We start from the raw sequence: 19,641 nt of genomic DNA, 5'->3' as shown, positions 1-19,641 counted from the left end.
TTTCAAGCCAGTTAGGTAAGAACTTGACTGTTCCTGTCTCCTACTGTATAATGATGCTATTCTGAAAGGACCATGAAAGGACCACCTCCTGTATATTCTTGTTTAAAAATGCAGTAGCTAATAGGATGGCATCTCTGCCCTCAATGGGTCTGTCTGACCTGCTCTCATTCCATTCCTAGGCTATTTTCCTTCCTTCTCTGCCCTCTCCTGACCTCAGTGGTTCTGGCCCAAAGCATTTCTATACAGGGAAAGAGAAATCACTGCAGAGTCAGTGCCCTCATTTCCACAGAGAAGAGCAGCTGCACCGTTCTGTAAGGATCAAAAGTGAGTTTTCACAGTGCAGGCAGGTCATTCTTCTGGCTAATCAGGGTTGAGATGGGGATCTGATATCAAAGTGAAGGGGGAGACAGGGTAAGAGCTCCTGCCACATGATGGATTTCATTTTTTTAAAGCAAGAACAATAAACATTGTCCAGTTTTCACACTAAGCACATGCAATGTATGAAGAACATTATCTGTTCTTTTGTCAACTGTTTGGGCTAACACCAAGCTAAGAGAAAGAATTTAAAAGAGATACAAACATGATCAAAAGCAAACAGCTGTCCAGAATCCAAATGAACAACCTGTTTCTTCTACACAGATCAGAAAGGAACCAGGCAAACAATTGCCCAATGAAGATGGTCCCACCATCTGGCTCCCCTGTCAGGTTCTTGGAAAGGAGGGTTGGTTTACAAAATCTATCTCAAAAGGAAAATTTAACAAATCTAGTTAGGAGAAGGTAAAGTTGTGGGGACTTTATTTGAATACATAAGCATCCCTTGGCAGGTTTGAAAACCCACATGTGGCTAGAGCTGACTGGTAACTGGGAGCAGGATTGGGATGCTAGCTAGAGACCACCAGTGTCTTTGGTATTTCCAGAACACAAAGGAGCCTCTCTCAGGGCAGCCTACACAGGCAGCATTTGTGCAGGGGGCAGTTTCAACTTCACCAGCTCACCTCTCCCCAAGGTGCTCACTGGAAAGTGAGAGGGGTGTCAAAAGTAGAGCAGCCCCAACCCTTTTGCCTCATCTTTCTCAAAGAGAAGGAAAAGCAACTAGACAAGGGAGTGGGTGGTTTGTCATGCCAGGCTCTGTTCACAGGGGCTATGCAGAGCTGGAGAGACAAGCATGAGAACTGCAGCCCTGCCCAGCCAGCAGCAAGAAGTCTGCTACCACCTAGGTGCTGTCCCCTTCTGTCACAGTGGGGATCTGGGTGGGCTCCTGCCACAGCCTGAGCCATGTGCAGCACCTCTGTCTGTGTGTGCTGCCCACGCAGCTCTGTCCCCACCTTTGGTGTGGGCTGCAGTGGCTGGAAGCACCAGGAAGAGCAGCCAGAGAACAGCCCTGGCTGTTCCCTGACATCCCCAAGTGCTGGCACCTGTCTCTGACTGGCTCCATCAGAACATGGTACCTTGAACCTGCAGGATTGGGCCACTCTTGAAGGCAGGGCTGGCCTTCCACACATGAAAAAGCTGGAAGGAAGACTACAACAGGGAATAGTCCCTGAAACAATCCCTGGTTAGGCTGGTAAAACAGACTGTCCGTTTTCAATCTCTCTTGTCAGCACTGCCCAACCTCAGCACATTTGGCTGTAGGGCAGCTTCTGTGGGCAGAGGAAGGAAGGAGCCCACCAAAAAGAGGTGACAAATCTGCCCCCGGGATCTGCTAGCTCCTTCCCAGCCTCTCCACTGATCATGATGATGCTTCTGGCCAGTCCTCACTGAGAGACATATGCATAAATGATGCATGATGTTAGAGCAAAAAGTCAGGGAGGCCAAAGAGCTACCAGTACAAGCACAACCTCAGCTGCTGGACTGAAGGTCGTGGACTCTGGATGCAGAGAGAGGAAAGGATGGGGAGAGCTACAAGTATTGGGCTGGGTCCTCCTCCATCTCTAGGTGCAGCTGTGCACAGGTATCAGCTACAAAGGAGAACTTAAGACAACAGATGGGAAGATTTTGACAACTGTCCTGATTCCTCTCATCCCCAGCTTCTTCTCTGAAAAGCTCAAAACATCAAGTGCTCAGCTGAAGCAGTGGCTTACTGATGAGCACAATGAAAACATTTAGGGTCAGATATACAGAACCATTTCTCCCTTCCTGATCCCCCTCTGCTCCCAAAGTCTCATGCACAAAGAAACAAGGAGATCTCTGTGCTACCATCATGTTGCTTGTAGCAGCTCCCACTGTTGGCCAGGTACACCTGCTTGACAGGGGTTGGTCACCACTCTTCCAGTCTGGTTTTCCAGGCAGAGACCGCTGACAAAGTGTTGAATGAAGCTGCCTTTCATCTTCCACTTCTGTGAGAAGACACAGAAAAAACAGGATGTTACTTCCATTTCCCTACAGAACTATGACTTCAAGTTGAGGGTAATCTCAAGTAAATTCCAACAGCTGGGGACAATGAAAACCTGAGCATGGGGCAGCATCTCTGAATCACTGCATTCCTGTACAAATGATACCTGCAGTTAGGTAGGGTTAGGGTTTAGCCGAGTTACAGGGCTGGATACTCAGAATCATCTAGAAAGCAAACAACAGTAGTGGTCACAGCACCAAGCCTGGGCTGAATTCAAGAGGCACATGGATAATGCTTCCAGGCACAGGATGTGACTCTTGGGGTGTCGTGTGAAGGGCCAGGAACTGGACTCAGTGATCCAGATGGGTCTCTTCCAACCCAGTGTATTCTATGATTGTGCAATGCTATCAACACAAAAATCAGCAGGTAATGGCATTTTCAAAGCATATTATAGTCACAGTTTCCAGGCCATTCTCTGTTCTGGGCACACAGATACCTGCCAAAATTTGAAACCTTCCTATGGTTGCTTTCCAATCCATGGAAAGCAAAGCACTGACATGTCTCCCAACACTGAAAGCAACATGTCCACATAAAGCAAAAATCACACTTCCTAATGTTTGACTGGATCTCTCTCTTATCCATTGTTCCCTCATCTCTTCTTTCATCAAATTCAAAAGGTCTCATATAGAACCCTTTCCTGAAGGTCCACTTCGGTAGTGATACTTACCAGGAAACAAAAGCACGTCCTAACCTTGAATTTAAAATTCTATTGGGAAAGGGCTGTACCTTCCATCCCTGTTGGAAAAAAAAACCCCAAACCAGGGAACACTGTGGCTAATAATGAAAACTAGAAATGAATCTGTGGATTTGGGATCTCCCAGATGAAGCAGTGTCATTCATCTTCAGAGGGGCACAGCTGAGCTCAAGAGGTTGAAAAGATTGAGGGGTCCAGTCTCCAGGGATTTTCCCTTTATTCTTTTCAGTCACACAGATGACCCAGCTAGAATTGTGGTCTGGGTGCTCAGTTAGTAAAGAGCTTAGGAATATTATGAAAATGTTTTGGCTAAGTCATGAGACTGATGAAGAAAAAAAAAATCAGTTTGACCATACTGATGGACCTCAAAAGTATTGCAGAAAAGATATGCAAAGGGAATTTTAGAGTTTCCTGCAATATCTGGACAATGCCAAAACCTACAAACATTTCAATTCTTGGGTAGCATAGCAAAAGGACTGCCACATGCTGTGTGGTTTAAGGTATTCAGTTATGTCCACTTATTGCTGGCAGCTGTTATGTGTCTTGGAGGGCAGGGCAGTTGCACAGCCCACAGGAATCTGTTGCTCCTGTATCACGTATTTCATCAAGTCTAAATACCAGAGGCAGCAGTATGGCTAGCCCTGTCTGACAGGAGAACACTGAAGGAGAGCTGTTTGTGCAGCAGAAAGAAGCTGGTTTTAACGGAGAAGGGGGCAGAGGAATGCAGTGACGATGGACAGGAAGATACAATGCAGTCTTTGCACTACAATGCCCTCACCAGCTGCTGCCACCCACTGCCTACACAGCTCCCAGAGCCATCTGGCTCCCATCTGGCAGAAGCCTCCCTACAAAGAGCTGAGGAAGAGTTAATGTCATAAAGCAGCAGCTGTAATGATGGAGTGCAAAGGAGGGGGTCTGTTCCCCTGGCAAGCTGTGCTCTGTGCCTGGCTGGTGCCATTGCTGCACAGCAGCCTCCCCACCAGCATCTCCCAGTTTCACAGACACCCCAGGGAAGACCTTTTGACCTTCTCCAAAGCACACCTACTTCCTTGCCCTCCACTCTCCCACTGCCTCTCTGTATTTGTGAGTTCTCACTCTCTGTGTTCTGTGTGAGAGGAAGCCTGCCAGCTGCCCCTCCCACACACCCCACAGCTCACCAGAGACCCTGCTGGAAAAGAATATGCTGAGATTTGAGATGGAGGACAAGGCCAATTACCAAGAGACACTGGTTTTCTTCTTCCCCCTCACTATTCAGGAGAACACTAGCACCACTGGAGGCTTGCTCATGTTATTCCTTCAGATGAGAGACCTGCTACTGTGGCACCCAGCCATGCTGAGCAGGGACCCACTGTGACACCTGCAGGGAGAGCCTGCAGCAACAGGCTCAGCAGGACACAGCAAACACTCCCCAGAGCACATCTACTGCTGCTAACAAAGTCAGTCAGCTTCTCAGGGAGTCACACCACTGGAAAGCCCAGCACATCAAGTCACCCCAGGTCCTTTTGTTCAAAGCAAAGTGGGACAAGATGGGGAAGGGAAGGAGGAGAGAAGGTGAGCTGAAGGTGAGGCTCATCTGGGCTGCAGGGAGGTGCCAGGTATGTAGCTGTTATAAAGCACACTATCAGTAAAAGCCAAAGTAGGGCTCCTCATCTCAAATGCACGGGCTATTTTCAGAACGACAAATTTTATCTATTCTGATCAGACACTCTGCTTTTCTGCCCTTCATGAGATACCAAAGCAACTCCCCTGACTTCACCTGAACCTTTCACAAGGCCTGACTGCAGACCACAGGACTACCAAGAACAGCCCAGCATCCTGCCCTGCAGGGACACATCATATCTCAGAGCTCTCAGGGGGGTGGGCAGCAGGAAGGGATGGGAACAGGAGAGAGGACACTCATCTCCCACTGTCAGCCACCTCAGAAAGGAGCAATTTAGTCTAAACTAGTTGCCTGGTGATGTAGTTATGGAGGGGTCCAAGGTACAAACCCCTTCTGGGAGGGCCCAGCTTTCTCCACAGACTGCAAGGGAAGCCTGGACTAGTAAGTTTTGAATGATAGCAGTAACAACCATCTTTAGCAAAAAAAATAAACAGAATAGACAGCTCCTGCATATACATTATGAGTATGCATAAGAGAGGAGAAGAGTCCTCTCTTACACCCAGACATTATAATTGGACTGTACATGGAAGGAAAGCTTTTGGAAGATTGCACAATCTGAGAAATTTTGGCTTGAAAATCCTCTTTGGTCTCCCTTTCTTGTACAGATGGAGATAGTACAGTTTACTGGTCAGAGTAGGTTTGGAGTGAAGATGGAGAAAGAAAAAAAAAGAATCCATTTTTAATTTGAAATATTGTGTCTTGATCCTCTTCCCCAGTGTCAACTCAAAATTTCCCCCACTTTTTTTTGCAAATCTCTTTCTCCCTCTTTTTCATCTATCATTTCAAATGAGTTTTAGGTGGCTGGATAGAAGCATTTCACATGTAATAACAAAGAAAAGTCAGAAATAGCCAGTCTCCTTCTATCCAATATATACACGAGCTGAAATGGTTTACACTAGTCTAATTTTTTAGGGCAAACAAAAGTTTTCTTTTAACCCCCAGTAATCCAGGCAGTGCAGGGTTTCTCTCAAAATCCTAACTGTGAAACAATGGAATTGGCCAAGCTCAGGAGGCACAGCTGAGAAAGGCAAATTTTGTTCATGAGAACTGAGATGCTTCAAACAGAAATGTATGGAGAGCTGATAACTGGAGTAGCCAAGGATGTTGTAAGTTGTAATTGAGTGTATCTGGCAGAGACAGCCATAGGCAGCCTGAAGCTGGTCCTGAACACTAAATTTTAAATATATGAGCAGAGACAGAAGATGGAAAAGCTCACATAGCATCCAGCAAGTATTGTCTTCCCTTGAGCACTTACATTTGTAAAACTAAATCACAGCTAAGAGAAACTTTTGTCTCCTGAAAACTACTTTTAAGGTATAGCACATTGCCAGTATTGTTTTACCTACTTATTTTCATGAAGGTGCTGAGCCAGGTGCTTTCAAAATAGACAGGCTTTCTCTGCTTTCCTTTTCAGATACTCCATATAAAGTTGCATTCATCTTGAGGTAATACTCACTGAGAAGTAAAGTGGGAATAATTTCCCAATGGCATACAAAGGGACACAGGATTTCAAATAGTGTTTGTCTCACAAGAACACTCAGTGTCTTAATTTTCAGGCTGAGGTCACTTGCCTTCAGAACATTTTAATGAAATATAGCTGTTTAATAGGATTTCTCAGCATTTCTTGTTCTGCTGGGAAATATTGTGCCAATGTTTCTCATTTTCATTCTCTTGTTTTAGGGTCTGACTCTCACTTTGCCTTCTATTTGTCCTCACTATAACACAAATTAAAACACCACTCCTACTGTCAGTCAGAGCCAAAAAACAAAGCTGAAGGCAATAATTTATTGTGCATTCAACTAAAAACGCTATTCTCCAAATAACATTATGGATAACATCCATCTGCTTTGAAATCTAGTTCTGATTATGCAGAATAGCTTTTGGCTGGTCTTCTGCTAGCAGTGCCAGCTGTTGCTGTTGAATGATCAACAGGATCATGTTGCCAAATAGATTTCATTTCTGGTTTCTTTCAACCCAAGGGAGTCTGACAGCATCAAAAATCATCTGAAGTGTGACTATTGTCTCATATCCTCCTGCTTGCAAAATTCGAGACTTATTTTGAGGTAATTCTCTAACCACAAATCACAACACTCTAAAGCCTTTGCTAGACTATTACCTATTTGTCAGATGGACCGATTTTAGCACTCAAAATAAACAAAAAATTATCTGTCCTTGGGACATGCTTAATGCAGAACAGCTGTGTAGCATGGGCACAGCTTCAGCATGCTTGAAAGCAGAAACCAACTTTAGGAGTCATGTGGTGCTGTCATAATGATGTAACCAATCTACTCCCAAGACACTAAAAACCAAAGGTACCACATATATCATCTTTTGTCAGAAATGCTGCTTTTTCATGACTCAGACACAGACATGAAATCTACATCCAGACAAATCCAAACAGCATTCACCACAGATCTCTGATGACAGTGACAGGAAAGATGTTCAAAGCTGGACTTCCATTACTTAGGACACTGTACATGTGATGTGTGTGATGCAAGCTGCCCACGCTCACCCTCCTCCACTCAGACCACATCACATACTCAGGGGTCCTGCTTGTCATTTCCAGCTCTGCAAAGCAGCTCAGCTGCCCTCTCTCCACCCTCCATTCAGCTCCTCTGACTTTCTGAGGAGCCCACTTGAACAGAGAAGTGGGTACACTCATGCACAGTTTGGAAGCACTGCTCTCCCCCAGCACTTGCACGTGGGGCTGTGAGTATCCATGGGGAGACAAGGCAAGCTGTAGGGCAGCTGAGGGAATTTGTTCCTTCCAGCTTTGCTCTTTCTTGGAAATCAACCTCTCAAATATTAGGAGGAGAGAGAATGGAATAGTTTACAAGATGACTGACTTCTAGCTAATTAAAAACTAATGTCAGTGTTAACAACAATTACTGTTGTGTTTATGGAAGGAAGAACCATAACAACATTCCCTAGGAACACAACAAACTTGAGCATTGCAAGTAGAATTGGCTTTATAAGCAGAAATCTGAAATGGGAGTTTGGGACTACAAAAACGACCCCAACGTTTAAGAGCATTTAAACCCAAATTACATTAAAAATTCAAATGTATTTACCCCACCTTATCCATTCAGCTGCAAGGCAGTTTAGAATGGCATCTGCAATTCAAATCAGTCTCTAATTATTTGAAATGCTTAAGCAAATCCTTGCTTAGAGTCAGTTGGTTAAATCATCTGCCAGGTCAACTCCTTGGTGTAAGTGCAGTTTGCTCACATAAGGTAATGGAAAACAACAGCTCACACTCTTAAGTGTATGTCTTTTTAATGAGGCTGTATACAATCAACACATCAAGACTCAATAAATCCTATTCCAGCAGCAGAATATGCCTGCTTGTGTTACTGTGGATTAATCTCTCTTCTGGCTTCTGATGCAGCCTGGACTCCACCCTCCTTGAGGGACCCTTATCCTTCCGTGACAGAGGAAACAGGGAAAGACAGCTGATTTTGGCAGCTGCTGAAGTCCTCTCTGCTGCCAGGGAGGAAAATACTGCACATAAGGAGAAACTAAGTGACCTAATTACACAGCAATGGGATGAGTGATTGCCAAGAAGAAAAAGGAGCAGGCAAGCACAGCCCACCTGGGATACCCTTGCAGATTAATCCAAACTCAGAGTTTTCCCAGTGTATTCATGGTGACAACTCTTCAAGACATTTCTGCATTAACCAACCCTCCAGAGGAAAGTCTACACAGGTTTCCCATAAATGGGCAGGACTGGATTTCAGTGCTTTCTTTCAGGAAAAACTAATTTCAAGAATTCATATAGTATTAGAAAGTACTGAAAAAAGAGAATGCTGCTGAGAATTGGTCAAAGCTGAGCTATCTTCTACTTTTGGGCTATCAAAACAACAGACATGTCAGAAAGCAGAGTCAGCACAGCCTTAGATGACAGAAAATGTGATCTCTCTTGGTGTAGAGGGAAGCATGAGAACTAGGAATGAAACAAGTCCAATCTGCTGTCTGCCTGTGTTCTGTTGTTGCCTTTTGTGCTTTGCCCAGTTCTGATAAAAAGGCACATCACATCTCTCTTGAGGGCACCCCAGCCATTGCAGAGGCCATCCCTTACTTAGTGTTGCAAGGCAAAGGATTGGTTTATCCTGACAGATCAGGGATGCACATCTTGGAAACAGCATAAGTCAAAGAGCTGCATTTTGTTGGTTACATTGCTGCTGTGTGTTTTATCTCTAGGGAGCAGTTCAGGTGGAACATACAGTGCTCTATGTCAGTTGGTATCACTTAAATGAGATGCATGTGCTCAGTTTTAAAGGTCTGCTCACGTGTCCAAAGACAGCACAAAGAACACAGGTATCTCACTTCAAATTAAATAAATTATAGCACACACCATCCTTCCCTTAGGTATCTCAAAGCAGTTGCCTCACCTACCTCTCTTTGGTGCTATGCTTCATCCATGCACCAATCTGGCTGCACATAAACTCGCCCAAGAAGCAAAGTTGGGGTGCTGCTGAGCTGGAGCCAGCCATGCTGCCAAGGGCCCAGGCAGAGCACACACCCACATACTGCACCTCCTGCTTGGTCACACACTGTCACGCATCCAAGCTTACAAAACACACCAGAGAGGGAGATGCAGAAGAGGGGAAGGACTTCCATGTGCTTTGATAGTGCTGGGTTTGCCCCTGCTGGCTGCACTGATGCAGGTACACTGGCATGTGGCAAGGAAGGCATTAGGAAGAGGTGCACAGTTACCTACCTGTCTGCCATCTTTTTGATTGCAAGCTTCCAGTGTGATTTGAGAACCAGTAGAGAAGGAGGCAATGGAAAGACACTTGTCCTGCTGTCTAATTAAAGGGTCACTGAATATCCACTCCTTTGGAATAAGAAAAAGAAAGGTTCCATTAGGATTCCAACAGCAATCAGATGAGGGAGAGAGAGCTTTTTCTATCAGATATTTTAAAAACCTCCATCTTTTCTTGTCTTCCTACAAAAGGCTCTCTGGGAAGATGTCATCTGATCAGAAGTTTATGCTCAGGCTTGGTGCATCATCACCATTTCAAAGCCTGCAGCTGGCTCCCCTCACTATCTGAGGTGTCTGATTAACCCATGGGCCCATGCAATTCTCAGCTCTGCAGCTTTACAGATTCAGATACAAAGCAAGGAGGATCCTGAGCCCTGACACACCTGATGTGCAACTGCTTCTGTGTATTTTACACAGCACACACATTCTCTAACAGGTATCTGGGACCTATAGATTGCCAAGCAAAGCAACACACATGCAAACATATCCATATATCACCAGCGTGCATAAGGGACAAGTTGATTAATTTTTTCCTTCCTCTGACTAGATGGATTCCTGATCCAATCATATGTTACTACTATACTTTCCCCAAGGAAGAAACACAAAATGCAGTAAGTTTCAGAGATTTCAAATGGTAATGACACAGAGCAGCGAGTCAGGTTAAATGGCACACTGAATGCTGGCTGCAAACTAGTTTCCAACATATGCATTTTCGGGCATAAAATACCCAACTTTCTCAAGCTGCTTCCCTGCTGCTTTCCCAACAGAGTCTGAGTGCAGATCTTCAGCTTGTATGTACCATCACAGCTCCACTGCAGTTAGGAGAACTGCACCACATTACTGCCACTGGGGTCAGCTATTTAAACTCTATTTGTGCTTTATACTGGAGCACATCTGCAATACAGCACAACTCAAGTCATCTGCAGCTACAGCTGAGCTGGCAGAGCAAGGAATGTTTCTAATACCAAAAAAATCTCATACCCACATGCCAGAGTACTAGCCATGCACAGACCCAAAATGATTTTCAGTGAGTCTGTCACTCCCTGAGCATCTAAGCACCTGTTGTCCCTGAGAGATGAAAACCTTCACATTCTGTGCCTGATTGCTGAGTCTGTTGAGCCAACAGAGCTCTGAGAGATTGGCTTCTTTTTCTGCTCACTACTAAAACCATTACAGGGTCAAATTCTTCCTTCCTTCACCTCCACATCAACCCACCAAGGCCAGAGATGCCTCTTCATTCAGGTAATTAAAAGGGTAGAAGCAAAGCACCAAACTGAAGCCTGCCTTACCTGAGTGACAGGTGGATTGTTCACTGTCCCTTTACAGTTTCCCATGCCAGCCAACACATTCCCTGTGGTATCCTGTGCCTGAGACTCCAGACAGCTTCCTCCTTGTCTAATTATTCCTGGAATCAACTCTTTTTCAGGAATCCTTGAAGTAAAATGACAGTTGCATGGTACTTCATACACAGAAATTACCAAAGTACTTCTACATTTATAAGGGCTTAATTTGTCCCTGACTAAACACAGTTCCCTATATTTTACAGAAAATGAACAATATCATGCTATCCACTAGAAATATCTGGAGGAGGCAAAAATCAAGTGAGAACTTGGTCAGAGGACTAGTACTTTTGTTTCAGAAGGAATACCAGGATCTTTAGGGGACCCTAAGCAGTTTAATGTGATGACTGAAATTCTGAAAGAGGCTGTTTCCAGCAAAAAGCCACATCCACACTGATATGCTTTGCTTCTTCCTCCCCCTTTTTCAGTCTTCTCCCCTGCTAACACATATTTTTGCCTCATTGGTAGGAATGCAGGAAAGATCTGTCAAGGCCACACTACAGCTGGATGTTTCAGCCTCCACTCACAGCCACAGACAGGTGTAAAGATGTGTTGCCTTTTCTGAGCTGTACAGATGTGTGCTGGTTTGCACAGGCCAACAACACAGCTCTACCCAGGCTGCCTCCCAGCTGAGCAAGGACTCAACACCACTGTGTCCTGACCCAGGGCAGGGGAAGCCTCAGGGACAGCTGGTTCTGGCATTCCTCAGAGCCCAAACCTCTGCACTGAGCCTGTCCAGTTCTACTTGGCTCAACTCCCTCCAGACAGAGCATCCAGTGGGCAAAGGCCAAGTCAAAACTGGGAGGGGTGTAGCACACTGGCATTTGTCTGCACCCCACATCTCTGAAAACACCAGTGTTGCACATCTCCAAGGGACAGCTGTGTGGGGCAGAACAGAAGGCAGACCTTTTGCAGAGCTATGATAATACAAGCCAGGAAAACACAGGAGGTTCCTCACCAAAAAGAAGAACGGACAAAAACTTTTCCAAGCATAAATCTCTCTTGCCCACTGCTGTCAAGGCTCATGTTCCCATTGTGATCCACCTCCCAGTCCCTCTGAAATTTCTACAAGTGAACAACTGACTCACTTGAGCTCGGGGTAGACATTCTCCAGATACCACTGGAAGGATTTACAGTTCAGCTTGTGTCGTAACTCCACTCGGTCTGCAACACTGGAAACACAGGCAGATTGCTGAGAATAAGGCAGTGAACAGGAGGGAGGGGAACAATGAAGACTGGCCAGGAGGTTTGAGGGAAATTACATTTCTTTTTGCCATTACTCATTCTCCCACGTAACTGTTGCTGGGGTCAGAGCACTAGCAGGGACCTGAGGTGAAGACAAGGAGAGAGGCAAGTGGCAGGAAGCAGAAATGGAAAACAAACACCTTCAGAGAGCTGTTCTTGCACTTCCTTGGCTCAGAGCGATGGCAGGGCCCAGGCCTTACCTTGTTAAATAATACAGTGCAGCAAAACTACTGTAAGATCAGGAAAGTGTTTCTGCCTCTGGGTGCCCCTGTAGAAGCATACCATGAAACCTGCACAACAAACAGCTGCTGAAAAGGCCTAGGGAGAGTTTGTGCTCAGGTACATACAGATGACTAATCTGTGTGTGCTAAAGCATGTGTCCAGCTCATGGCATCAGATCCAGGCTCAGGTTGGGAACTGAGACCTGAAGAACTTAATTATTTGTTCTTAAGCACTTTGGGAAAAGGTGGGAGTAAAAGGGAAGCTTAACTCAACATCTCAGTAGCTGTCTGCTGTGGCAGTCCTCCACTGCTGATTTGTTTGGCTTTAGCTGGCTAAAGAAGAGGATTTCCCTCCAGCAGTCCTACTGAGCAGTGAAACCAGGAACTCTTGTCTTTAAGCTATAACACTACATTTGTGTGTTGGGAAGGCATTTCAGTGGTACCTGGGCACCTCTCCATCCTCAGCCCACAGAAGCCACTGTACATATACATGAGGCCACACACCTCAGGGGAATGTTCTTAGATTTTATATCCACACCAAAACTGAGGGGAAGGAGGGTCCATTTTAGGGCCAATTATCAGTGATGATGTCAAAGGCATTTGCACTCTAAAATCTAGATTTAATGCAGGTTCACTGAGCTGTTACTACTGAAAATTGTCTGAAGTCAAAGTCTTATGCTCTGCTCCAGCTTTTATTCAGCCAATGCTGCCAGTAAAGTCACTAGGAAGTCTAGGCAAACAAGAACTGCAGATTTTGCCACTAAAGCACATGAGCAATATATCCACACAGAATATGCAATAGTCTGTTTCCTTCACAAGCAGCAGGGTTACTTGTTATGTGGTCCCAGTTGCTGCAGTCAGCTCAAGGACTGATAAATTAGGTAGGCAAAGCTATTTTCATGAAGATATGTAATGTATCATGATAATAAAGCAAAGTGTACAGCAAGAAAAGTGACCTGGTTGTCATAAATAAGTAGGAGATGCATCATTATCCTGTGCAAACAGCTACAAATTTTAGATACAACCACATTTGCCAAGTCCTCACACTGATACAACAATAGCCTTTTGTTCACAGGCAGAAAAAACCCATAGAAATGCAGCACTCCTGGGATGTTTCCATTGATTTGGGAGTCATAGGAGTTTGAGAGCACAGACAGCAAGCTCTCCTCTCATCCCAGGTTTGGTGTCCATCACTGATTTCTGCATCACAGGGAACTGTTAAGTGATAACAATGAATCCCATGTGGCCTGAAAACAGCTTTAGCAAAGGTGCTGTAAGACGCACAATTCTGCAGACTGCGTTCCTAAATCTTACCATCAGCCATGTTCTCCCCTGCCCTACAAACCAGGCAAACTACCTTCCCTCCAACAGGAAAGTGGGGAGTGCCCAAGTGCAACATGTGCTAGCCAGTCATGCTTGCCCTGGGATTCTGCATCTGCACAGGAACTTCAGCTCAAGATACAGCTCACATTTCCACAACAGCTGCATGCTCTGATAGAAAATATTCCTGTCTAGCCACTTCAAATGTCTGGTCTTTTAATTTCATTACAGATCCCTCTGGCCTTCTGCTAACAAATTATTTATGCAGTGTTACTGGGGAAAAAATTAAGTGAATTAGAAGCAAACCTCATTAGCCAGACAATCAAGCTACAACCTCCTTGGCAAGGCAGGCATTCAGAGCACTTCTATTTCTCACACTTAGCCCAAGAGAAGACCTAAAAACTACTTCTTGCTACCAAGGGGTTTAGCAGAGCCCTCCTAGCAAGGTCTGGGGCAGCTTACCTTCCGAAGGACTTGCCAATAGCCGAGGGCCGGGCCTCGTAGTAGTGCTGCTTGTACTCATCCATCCACACCTCTGCTGTGCGCTTGGTGTTCCTGCACGGGGGAGTACATGCTGCAGAACCTGCCCTCCTCCCTGCCCTCCCTGCCAGCAGGCAGACCCAAGGCCTGTCTGCTAGGAGGTTGTGCAGGACAGCCCCAAACACGAAACCCAGTAGGCAGTATGGATGGGTAGAGATTGATTAAATCTACAAAGCCTTGCAAGAGCACTTCAGAAATTAAAAATTTCTTAGCCATAGTTTACCATGACTTTTTCACACATACTTCCTCTGCAGAGACACCGGGCCTGATTGTCTCCATCACGCATTTCCAGTACCCCTTTTTCCAGATTTGATTAACATTAGGGGATAATACAGTTTGGAAAACAGCTGTGTCTAACGTCTAATCTCCTGCTGTAATCAGACTAGCTTCATGTTGTTCAGGGTCTTGACTGGTTGAGTTTTGAAATCTCAAATGATGGAGATTTCACCATCTCTCTGGGGCCCTGAAGCAGTGCTTGACCACTTCCATTGTCAAGTACTTCATCTCATCTCTTTTCTCTTCCCCTCTGTCCTGCAGTAGAAGTTGTGCTCAGGGTATATCTTAGAGCATGTACAGCTGAGAGACAACAGAGATGTCCAAGGGCTGCTCATACTCCCACATATGTCACAGGGCAGCATCTGTGAATGGCCAGGGTGTCTCTCTGGCATACTGCTCCCTATCCCCCTCACCAGAGACTGAGAAGGAATAAGAGACACTAATACAAACAGCAGAGAAGGGAGCAGGTTTTGTCCACAGAAAACAACCACTCATCCTTCCCTTGAGAACACATGCTCAGCCACAAGCTGTTCTCCATTACCAGGGAAAAGCACAACAAAGAATTCAGACTTATTTAGACATGCCCAACACAAAGGTGGCCTGGCTGCTACCAGGAACTACCCAACACCTACTTGATGTAGGTCAGCGCGTTGCCCTCAGGGAAGTCATAGGGATGGCGCTTCCTGAACACGTGTCCCACTCGACTGCACGGAACAATCTCCAAGCTGCCACCACACATCCACACGCGGAAAGAGAGCTCTGGAAGAGACCCCAAGAGTCATACAGCTGCAACAGTTCCAAGAAGGGCAATTTTCTTGCCTCTTTGCTCTACGTCTATTGCCTGTAACAGCAAAATCAGGGAAAGCAATGCCATGGTGAGAGCAGAGAAACTGTCCTCCCTTTGTTAAAATGGAGGCAACCATTGCAGCTCAGAGACTTCCAAGCCTTCTCCAGTCCTGCTCCTCTTTGGTCTCATTTCAGTGAGACACCTTTGCATTTGACCAGGTCTTCAAGGCTGCTCAGGATGTCAGACCCTCGGGATGGCATCTGGCAACAGACTGAGACCCACACACAGCCCGTTTTGGACTTCTGTTACTCTCATCCCTGCACGCAGATGGAATTAGAAAGGAGAAATTTACTGTGTAAAGAAAATCATGTGAGGAAGAAAGGGAGTTTATAAGACAAGGGGAAAGAACAGAACAAGATGGGGGTATAGGGAGTCCAGAGCTAAGCCCTCTCCCTCATACCTCTAATGTTATCTACCCTCCAACAGTTCCTTCTCATTTTGTAATGAACATTTCTAGTTCATCCATCCATTACTAATGAACTAGAGCAACTGCCTGTGTTGCAGTTGCTGCTGCTGGGGGAACTGCTCAGAGCAGATACCAGTCTCATATAGTATGACTATGAAAATACAGAGAGAATCCTGCTGCTTGAAGAAATCCACCCTATCCTGAAGCCAGATTCAACATTTTGCTAAAGGATTACAAGAGCATGGAGCTTTGATGTGCAGGCACTTATTTGCATCACAGAAGGTATGTGACCTTTCTCAAGCTTATGGGTCTGTCCTCAAGTTTAATCACTGCCACACCAGAGGGGTTTTCCACTCTCAATTCATGTGGTGATGAAAAGAGAAGGAAGAAGGAAAATGAAAATTAGCTGGGTGGCTAGGTAGTCTTTTCCAAAAGGGCTTCAGATTGTATAGACTGATTACTTCAAAATCTTTACTCAGCTGGGATCTCCCTCCAGTAATGCCCAATTTATGCAGCTCTGATGCTTAGAAATTAAAAAGAAATTAGGTATCCAGATCTAATGGATGTTTGAAACCATGTACACACACTAACATCTTCCCAACCTTCATCCTTCTCCACAGCTTTCCTCTCTGCACACTGAGAGGTAGTTCAGACAGTGAGTTGCAGGGTGGGGGGAGATGGTGTATTTAATGCAGCTTCTCAGTAAAAAACCTCATTTGATTAGACTGCATTCTGTAGTATTTCTTACTAGTGCTTTTCTCTCCTGACTCTTATCCAGAGCTAATTATTTTCAGATTCTTTTTAACAGGGAGTTCCAGATTTGAAGAGAGGAAGGGTTTTAGGAATGAACAAATGAAAAAAAAAAACCCTAAGACTTAAGTTTCTGTCTGGTGATGTGTCCAGCTGACATCTGCTCTCCTGGAATGAGCTTCTGACTCACTTTGGCCTACAACAAAACTCAGTCTGGCATGTGTAATTTGAAAGTGATGTTCATTTCCAAGGAGAGGATTCCTCACACCATCTTGGACAGAACCACTCCCTTACCTCATCTACAAATGAAAACCCAATTCAAGCAGTACATTCCTACTCAAAATTGTAGTATTTAGTATAAATAATGTTTCAGAACATTATCAATATTTTTCCTTGATCAGAAAACCCAGTTTACAAGTAAGTATGGTAAACGGGTTTTTTAAGTGGTTAAATTTACCATTCTGAATTCTTCAGGGAAAATGAATACATTTTGTTGTCAGACCCAGGTTGGTTTCTATCCCTCTGCTTTCAGCAGCAACAGACTTCATGGAGGATGAGGGACAAGTGACAAAAGACACTGAATTTACAGAAAAACCTCCTAACAAGGCAAAACTGCAAGTCATGTACATGTGGCTGAGCCACACACAGCCTGGCCCAGCCACTGCCAGGCTTTACAAGAGCTACTTCAAGGAGAATGAAGCAAATTCTGTGGAGCAATTCTGTGCTTTTGGTCAGCTCTATGTGGAAGAATGGCTGTGAGCATGCAAATAATGTACTGCTACTTATGGCAGAGAGCTCTACTTAGCATCATGCTACTGACATATGGACCAAACTACAACACTGGACCCCCAGGTGAGCAGAAGCAGACAGAGAAAAGCCTCAAGACATATTCCTTCTCCATCTTTGGGGTCTACAGATTTCACACAGTCACAGCTCAGAGGCTGGCAGCATGGCCAAGTGGCTGGCTTTGCAGCTGGAGCAGGGCTAGTGATGGCAAGGAGCTGAGTTTGACTCTGCTCCTGAGGGACATAAAGGAGGGAATCTTCATGCCTGGGTAAGGCTTCCTGTACTTCTGCCACAGTGCTTAGCTGATGTTGCTAGGGCTGCTGAGATTCCAATGCAAGCACCATTTAATATCTCTTTTTAATATAATGAATACGATAAAACTGAATCAAGATCTGGGAAAACAGAACACTCATTATTTGATATTTTATTTTTAAAATGTGGTACCTTGAGAGTCTATTATCAGCCCAAAATATTATTTAACTGTTTTAGAAAGCATCTCAGAACGAGGCAGCTCTCCCAGCTGTGTTCAGAGAAACAAAGGTTTCCTCTTCCTGACTATTTCATTCTTTCTAATTAGTTCTTCAGGTGCTAGGAAACACCATACAAATCCTTCTTTGAAAGGTTTTATTTACATATCTGTGACATTTATGGAATCTATAGAAACTGAATTTTTTTTTGCAGTGTTAGCTACAGAGATATCTACTTAAGTTGGTTACAAAAAGTAAGGTTTTTATCTTCTCAGCTCCATCTGCACCATTTCTAATTTAATGTCCCAAACACTTCAGGTCTCCATGAACCTCTCTTCAACACTCATCTTGCTTTTGTCATGAACACCTGGTGACATTGCAGCATCCCTTCACAGGGGGCAAAGAGAGATGCCTGGCATATCTGTGCCACTGTTAAATGCAAGGAGATGGATTTAAGCACCATGCCCTAAACCAGCACCTGAGTGGACAGACTACTCCGGGCCTCTGAAGTCCTCAGATGTTTGTGATGCCCTAGTCTGCTTCTAAATGTTTGCATTCTGAGTCTATTTGTAACCAAATTCCTTTTACAAAGAGGCTTGTTGAATTAGGAAAAATATCTCTCTGATCTGTCAAGCTGAGAGAGCAATTCAGACTTATCTGCAAGAGAGGAACAGGTATAAGAAGAGGCTGCAGGAGTGGCTACCCACTTCAGAACTACAAAGAATATCATGTGAAGATCTGAAAGAATATTCTCCAAAAACAGGCAACAATTTAAATATCAGGAGGCTCCTCTTTCTTTCTTGTACCGTGGAAGCTCCTGTATAATAGCACATATACCTGTAGGAGAGTGTAGCCCTGACCACACAGACTTTATGCTGACAGTGACACAGCTCTGACCACCTTGGGGATTACCTGACCATGTCCCCAGCATTACACTGACATGCTGATCAGATCTCTCACAAAAAAAGCTCTGGTAAGCAATGAAGACAGGGAAGCAGTTCTGCGTTAGTGTGTCATTCCCTTGAAACATCCTAAACTCACCGAAATTTTCTCCTCCCCAGATGTCCATTTGAGTATCATATTTTCCCAGGTGGTTAAACCAGGACTTGTCAATCACAAAGATGCCTCCTGCTATGACAGGGGTTCTGGAACAGAAAAGAGAAATCCAGAAAAAATAATCACACATATATGTAGAACCACAAAGCTAATTTTAAAGGGCAGACAAATTTGTCCAGGCATCACAAGTCACACCTCATTTAAAAGAGAAAAGTAGTAGAGCTGGAATGTGAGCCTGCTGCAGGTTTCTGAGATGCCTCTCACTAAATCATCCTCATGCCTTTGTTAGATGGTCTTGCAAGCACTACAAGAGTAATGCTGTGCCTTCTGCATTTATACAAATATGCACAGTGTGAAGGAATGATGGGCACTGTTTGATGACTGTGTTCACCAATTAGACATGGTGTGACAAGCTGCTGCATGTACTGCTCTGCTGTTAGCAAGCTGGCTGCTTCTGGAGTGCAAAACAAGGCTCACAAATTACACAGAGGAATTAAATGATACCTTCATATTACAAACAGGGAGCTGTCTGCCTATAAAGACAAGCACCATAACTGCTCATATCAGGATTTGTTACATTCTACATGTCTCAGAGCCATGTATCCTGCAGCGAGGCTGGGAACAACTGTTCCAGCTAACAGAACCTCTTTTGTCTGTGGACATGCAGATTTAGTAGGTGGGAGTAATTCTATGCCCACATTACTAGGTAAGATTCAGTTTTCTGATCTGCTTTACACATGTGGAAGGACTGTTTATCTGCTTCATTCTTTAAGTTTTCATCTGAAAGATGGAGGTAATTAAAAAACCCCAGAATGATTTCTGAGGCATTCAGGGTGTTGAGTTAGGGAGAACACAAGAACAAACATAGAGGTGGCT

The 19,641-nt window shown here is 44.7% G+C and overlaps 1 protein-coding gene across 3 annotated transcripts in view; it reads right to left on the bottom strand.

Annotated features, from left to right (window-relative positions):
* GALNT16 (polypeptide N-acetylgalactosaminyltransferase 16) overlaps positions 1–19,641 on the bottom strand; it is a 73,522-nt gene that overhangs the window by 1,381 nt on the left and 52,500 nt on the right. For all 3 annotated transcript variants that reach the window (XM_064424326.1, XM_064424327.1, XM_064424328.1), the window contains 7 exons: positions 18,751–18,854; positions 15,086–15,212; positions 14,100–14,192; positions 11,940–12,023; positions 10,801–10,942; positions 9,467–9,583; positions 2,197–2,336 (listed from right to left, as the gene is read on the bottom strand). In XM_064424326.1, coding sequence (XP_064280396.1) covers positions 2,199–2,336; positions 9,467–9,583; positions 10,801–10,942; positions 11,940–12,023; positions 14,100–14,192; positions 15,086–15,212; positions 18,751–18,854 — 805 coding nt within the window. In that variant the 3' untranslated portion in view covers positions 2,197–2,198. The remainder of the gene's footprint in view (positions 1–2,196; positions 2,337–9,466; positions 9,584–10,800; positions 10,943–11,939; positions 12,024–14,099; positions 14,193–15,085; positions 15,213–18,750; positions 18,855–19,641) is intronic.

This window comes from Passer domesticus, chromosome 6 (assembly GCF_036417665.1).
Source record: "Passer domesticus isolate bPasDom1 chromosome 6, bPasDom1.hap1, whole genome shotgun sequence".
Taxonomy (NCBI): Eukaryota; Metazoa; Chordata; class Aves; order Passeriformes; family Passeridae; genus Passer; species Passer domesticus.
This window is presented reverse-complemented; position numbering and strand designations above follow the sequence as displayed.